The following is a 5,027-nucleotide window of genomic DNA, read 5'->3' on the forward strand; positions in this document are numbered from 1 at the left end:
CCCCCTCCCCTGCCCCCCAGGCCTGCATCCCCAGATCCGAATCCTTTGAACTCATTACCTTCCAGAATTTAGAAGTCCCTGACCCTTTACTCCGCATCTCTGAGCGCCTTGGTAGAACACTTAACCTCTCCCTGGCATCTTGGCACTCATCTATTATACTTTCTGCCCCAAGGACCTGACCCCTACCATACTTAAGGGCCCTTAACTCTTTCGTTCCCAAAACCCTAGGGCAAGCCCATTTTCTTCTCCAGAACTTGATGTCATATTCTCCCTTCCCGTCTACTTTCCCAGTCCCTGGACCCAAGGTGCCTTTAACTCCTCCCTTCCCAGAGCTCCTGAGCCCAGACGCCGACAGGCGCTGCGCCTCCCTGCCCATCCGTCCGCAGCCAGTGGTGGAGGAGTGGAGCGAGGGAAGAAGGGAGGGAGCAGCCAGTCTGGCAAAGGCAGGAAGGGAGAGGCAGGAAGGGGGACGTGGAGTCGGAAAGGAGGCGCCGGCAGAGACCAGAAGCGAGAAGACAGGAGGCAGGGATGGAGAGATGCCGGGAGTGCGAAGGGGGCGCCAGGATGGGGAAGCGGGTCCAGGCGGTGGGGAGGGACTGGGGACAAGGGGACCCGGGCCCCACTCACCCAGGTCCTCCATGACGGGAAAAAACCCAGGGTGGGGAGCTGAAAGGGAGGGAGGGCCCCGGGCCCCGGCCCACTCAGGCCCAGCCTGCTTGCTTGCTGCGGAGACGGCCACACCCCAGCCTTGGCCTCAGCTGCAGGGAGCCCCCGGCGGCCAGAGCCAAAGTAAGAAAGTGGCTCTTGCAGACTAAGCTGGGGAACCTCTGCCCGGGAGACCCTTAGACACAGACTGAGGTCCCTAAGCCCACCACCACCCCAAAACTAGCACCCTGAGTCCTAGACAGAGCTCCTCTCCCACCCAGGCTGTTCCTGGGAGCCTGCTCCAGACAGAGTCTTGGGGTTGGAGGTGGGAGTGATGTTCTAAGGATCAGTCAGATCCCAGGTTCAGAGACCTTCCCTTAGAGACCGTGACAATGACATAAACAGAGATCCCAAAGGGCACGCAAACTAGATGCAAAGAAATCTCTCAGAGACAGAGACACACAATGAACCCACCCACAGACTCTAAGCCATAGTGTTGGAAACGGATATACAGACACAGGTAAACAGAAACCAAGGCCCGAGCCCCACACAGACTCAGGGGAAACACTCCCAGGCAGCCAGCCCCAGCCAGCCGTCCCCAGCACTGAGATGAGCCAGACCTGTCCCAAAAGAGCCCTTTCCCAAGATACTGCTGAACATAGCAAAGAAAGCAAGACACAGACTCCAGCCACAAAGGAACAAGAGGCCTTCCCTGGACTGAGACCCTGAGAAATCAAGTCGGAAACGAGAAACTCTAGAGATAGGTGTGGACAGACACAACAGGTGTGGCTGCAGCCACTGGACTGTGGGTCTCAACCCAGACCTGAGTCCAGATGTGAGCACTGGAATGGGGTCAGGGGGTTCCTCAACCCAGCAGTAAATCAGAACCTGGGAGCATTTTTCAAAATACTGATGCCCAAGTCACCCTCCCCTCAGTCCAATTCAGTCAGAAAGGGGCCAGGCATCAGTATTTTATAAAGCTCTCTGCGGACTTCCCTGGCAGTCCAGTGGTTAGGACTCCATGCTTCCACTGCAGAGGGCATGGGTTGGATCCCTGGTCAGGGAACTAAGATACTGCATGCAGATCCCATATGCCACGTGTCACAAAAGAAAAAAAGCCAGAGAGAGAAATGAATAGATCCTTATATAAATATTTATATAATACATTAGCGGGAAAAAAAAAAAAAGCTCTCTGGGTGGTTTTAAGGCACAGCCTGAGGACAGAGACCTGGACACCCCCTGAGGCACAGAGGCAGCACGGGGCAACCTCAGCTCCCCAGAAGCTAGCAGACAGGCCCAGTCCAGACACTGTCCTCAAAGTCAGGCTGCCACCTAAGTGGCCAGTGAGCTGGGAGCCAGATTATGGAGACCCTGCCTGGACGACCAAAGCAACGCAAGCCCTTTCCTCACCTGAATGCCAGCCTAGGGCTCCAGCTCCCTCTGGGCACGACTAAGGGCCTCACGGGCTTGAAGAACACAGTAGGTCTTCCCTCAGAAAAATGGCAGGACAGTTGGCCCAAGATATGAAAATGGATCCAGAGACTAAAGACACATGATGGGTGAAGGGAACTGAGGAAACCATAATGCCAAGGTCTTGGATGTACATCCCCACTCTCACATCCCCTCAGCACAACCCTCTTAGTCCTGATCAAGGTCTGTGTCCAGCTGGGTGGCTATCTGAGCAATGAAGTAGCCTCAGCAGGAAGCAGGCTTCCCCTGGGGCCTAAAACCACAGCCTCAGAAGCAGCCTGGGAACTCAACCATATCCCAGGGCTCCAGGAACCAGCGCATAATTACTTATTAAACTCCTGGGCTTCCCTGGTGGCGCAGTGGTTAAGAATCTGCCTGCCAATGCAGGGGACACAGGGTTCGAACCCTGGTCTGGGAAGTTCCCACATGCCGCGGAGCAACTAGACCCGTGCGCCACAACTACCGAGCCTGTACTCTAGATCCCACGAGCCACAACTACTGAGCCCACGTGCCACAACTACTGAAGCCTGCGCGCCTAGAGCCCGCACTCCGCAACAAGAGAAGCCACCGCAATGAGAGGCCCATGCACCACAATGAAGAGGAGCCCCCGCTCGCCTCAACTAGAGAAAGCCCGCGCGCAGCAACGAAGACCCAATGCAGCCAAAAATAAGTAAATAAAAAATTTAGAAAACATCTCCTATACGCCAAGGGTGGCCTGTATTGAGACACAGAAACCGGGACAGGACCCTACTTGATGGGTGAAGGGGTTGGGGTACCACCACAGGAAGGTAAGCAGAGACACCACACAACAGGGGTAGCCAGCTCCAAAGTGTTTAATTCCAACTCCAGAAAGCTGAGCCAGGCCAAGTGCCTGGGGCCGTGGGCGGTCCTCCATCTTGTGGGCCCCATGCCTCGCCTTGGCTTCTCACTCTTGAGCCTTCAGATCATCAGCCCGGGGTCTCGGTCCACCCTGTCATCGGTCCTTGACGGGGACCCCTTCTGCTCGGCCTCCTCCTGTGCCGCTCTGAGGGAGAACTCCTCACAGACAACTCATCCTCGGGTCTCCTCCCAGGGGACATCAACCGTCGAGGCTGGGACCCTCGCCCCCCAATTCTACCCCCATCATCACAGCCAGGAAGGCCTCAGTTAGGGGCCCCGCCTCGTCGCCTGCTGCCTCCACAAGCCCCACCAGGGCCAGGGCCCGCTTCCGTGGGCACTGCCCCGGCCCCAGGATCCAGCGAGCGCAGTGGGCAGCCAGCCGGGGCCGGCCCAGGCGGAAGACCTCACCCACTGACTCTGGGCCGCCCTGGGGTCCCAGGTGAATGCGGCCCACGGCTTCTTCCAGCTCCTCCTCCAGCCCGGGCAGCAGGAAACGGCCAGCAGCTTCCAGGGCTTCCTCAGCCTCTGAGCCCAGCAGGCGCTGGCCCGGCGGAGGGACGGGCCCCAGGGCAGCTCTGCAGCCCCGGCAGCCGTGCAAGTAATGCAGGACAGGCCAGGCTGCGCTGGGTGACAGGCCCCGCAGTGGCACTAGGTCCATGTGGGCTTCGGCAAAGCTGCCAGCTAGCAGGGCCCGAAAAAAGGGGGAGGCGGCTGCTGAGGCCGCTCGCTGGGCAGGGAGCTGGAGGCCTGAGTCCAGCAGGAAGTGGAGGTCAGGGGCCGCCGTGGGGGCGGGGCCCATCAGAGGCTCATAGAGGCAAGGGGAGGGCGGGTCCAGGTCCAAGGGGATTGCAGGTAGGAGGGCCGGGCTCACAGTGGGAGACACCAGGCCTTGGAGGCAGGAAAGGGAGTCAGCGGCAAAGAAGAGGAAGAGCGGGTGTGGAGCTGGCCGAGTGAGTGCTAAAAGGAGGAGACGGAGGCCGCCCTGGTCCAGAAGCAGCCGGCGCCACAGAGAGGGCTTCCTTCGGGGAGAAAAGAGAACCTTTCAGAAGGTGGGAAAGGGCGGGGCTGGGGAACAGCAACCTTGCTCCCCCTACCCCTGCGAGGCACCCACGCCTCCCTCACCGACAGATGAAGGGCAGGGTGAGTGCGCAGGCCACGCGGTCCTCAGGGCTCCCAGAGAGCAGCAGGTGAGTGAGGGCACCCACTCCAAAGGGCGATTCGGCCTGCACGGTCAGGTTCTGCAGCAGCATCTCACCTGCCGGTGTGGGCAGAGCAGGTCAGGTTGGGAGCTGGTATCCAAGATGGCGGTGGGATGGGCAAGACAGGCCTCTGGGTCCCCGAAAGGAAAGGGGGCGAACAACCCCGGGGCAAGGAAGAGGGGGATGACTGAAGGCCCTGGAGGGATGGGGTCTGGACACTAGGAACTGGAGGTCAAGGGCAAGAACGGGGAGTGAGATGGTCAGGGAGTGAGTCTGGGCCCTCAAGGACTGAAACAGGGCACAGAAGCCCCGGCAGTCCCTGGCGGGGCTGGAAGGGGTGGTGGGGCCTGGGAGGACATAGTGCCCGAGCCTGGGTTCACCATCAGTGGGCCCAGTGGTAGTCAAGGACAGTGCAGGAGTCAAGACAATGCGGAACCAAGAAGACACTGGGTAAGGAGACGAAGACAGGCACAATTCTAAGCTGTTCGGGCCAAGCTCAGTGCTGGGGTCTCTGGGCCCCAAGGCTCGGGCAGAGGCTGAAAAACTCTGCGTGCGAGGACAGTGGAGCAGAAGGGAGTCCCTCCCCGCCACCACCTAGTGGCTGAGGTTGTCCAAACGGTGGGCGGTGGGCGGAGGAGGGCAGTGAGACAGCGGGTGAGCTGCAGGGCGCACGGAAGGCATGCAGGGGCGCGTGGCCTCACACGTGGGCAGGGAGGCGCGCGGGTACCCACCCAGCTCCCGGTGCTGGTGCTGGCTGCGACGAGCGGGCCGGGCGCGCAGCGCGGGCCAGTCGTCGGGGGCGACGCCGAGCACGAGCCAGGCGCGCAGCAGCGC

At 60.1% G+C, this 5,027-nt stretch overlaps 3 protein-coding genes across 4 annotated transcripts in view; 1 reads left to right on the forward strand and 2 right to left on the reverse strand.

The window, feature by feature from the left end:
- TGFB1I1 (transforming growth factor beta 1 induced transcript 1) overlaps window positions 1-640 on the reverse strand; it is a 6,702-nt gene extending 6,062 nt beyond the window's left edge. The window contains exon 1 of one of the 2 annotated variants that reach the window (XM_024744248.1): window positions 628-640. In XM_024744248.1, coding sequence (XP_024600016.1) covers window positions 628-640 — 13 coding nt within the window. Of the gene's footprint in view, window positions 1-58; window positions 186-627 lie in introns of those variants that run through there. The other variant, XM_024744249.1, reaches the window with a different exon arrangement.
- Window positions 641-2,932: 2,292 nt separating this feature from the next.
- The window catches only part of ARMC5 (armadillo repeat containing 5), a 6,363-nt gene continuing 4,268 nt past the window's right edge, over window positions 2,933-5,027 (reverse strand). Inside the window, exons 5-7 of the mRNA XM_024744327.1 lie at window positions 4,925-5,027; window positions 4,117-4,249; window positions 2,933-4,013 (exon numbers count right to left, since the gene is read on the reverse strand). Coding sequence (XP_024600095.1) covers window positions 3,194-4,013; window positions 4,117-4,249; window positions 4,925-5,027 — 1,056 coding nt within the window. The 3' untranslated portion in view covers window positions 2,933-3,193. The remainder of the gene's footprint in view (window positions 4,014-4,116; window positions 4,250-4,924) is intronic.
- COX6A2 (cytochrome c oxidase subunit 6A2) overlaps window positions 3,985-5,027 on the forward strand; it is a 20,588-nt gene continuing 19,545 nt past the window's right edge. Inside the window, exon 1 of the mRNA XM_024744414.1 lies at window positions 3,985-4,043. The gene's annotated coding sequence lies outside the window, so the exon portion shown is untranslated. The remainder of the gene's footprint in view (window positions 4,044-5,027) is intronic.

This window comes from Neophocaena asiaeorientalis, unplaced genomic scaffold (assembly GCF_003031525.2).
Source record: "Neophocaena asiaeorientalis asiaeorientalis breed wild unplaced genomic scaffold, Neophocaena_asiaeorientalis_V1.1 scaffold91, whole genome shotgun sequence".
In the NCBI taxonomy this organism is placed as follows: domain Eukaryota; kingdom Metazoa; phylum Chordata; class Mammalia; order Artiodactyla; family Phocoenidae; genus Neophocaena; species Neophocaena asiaeorientalis.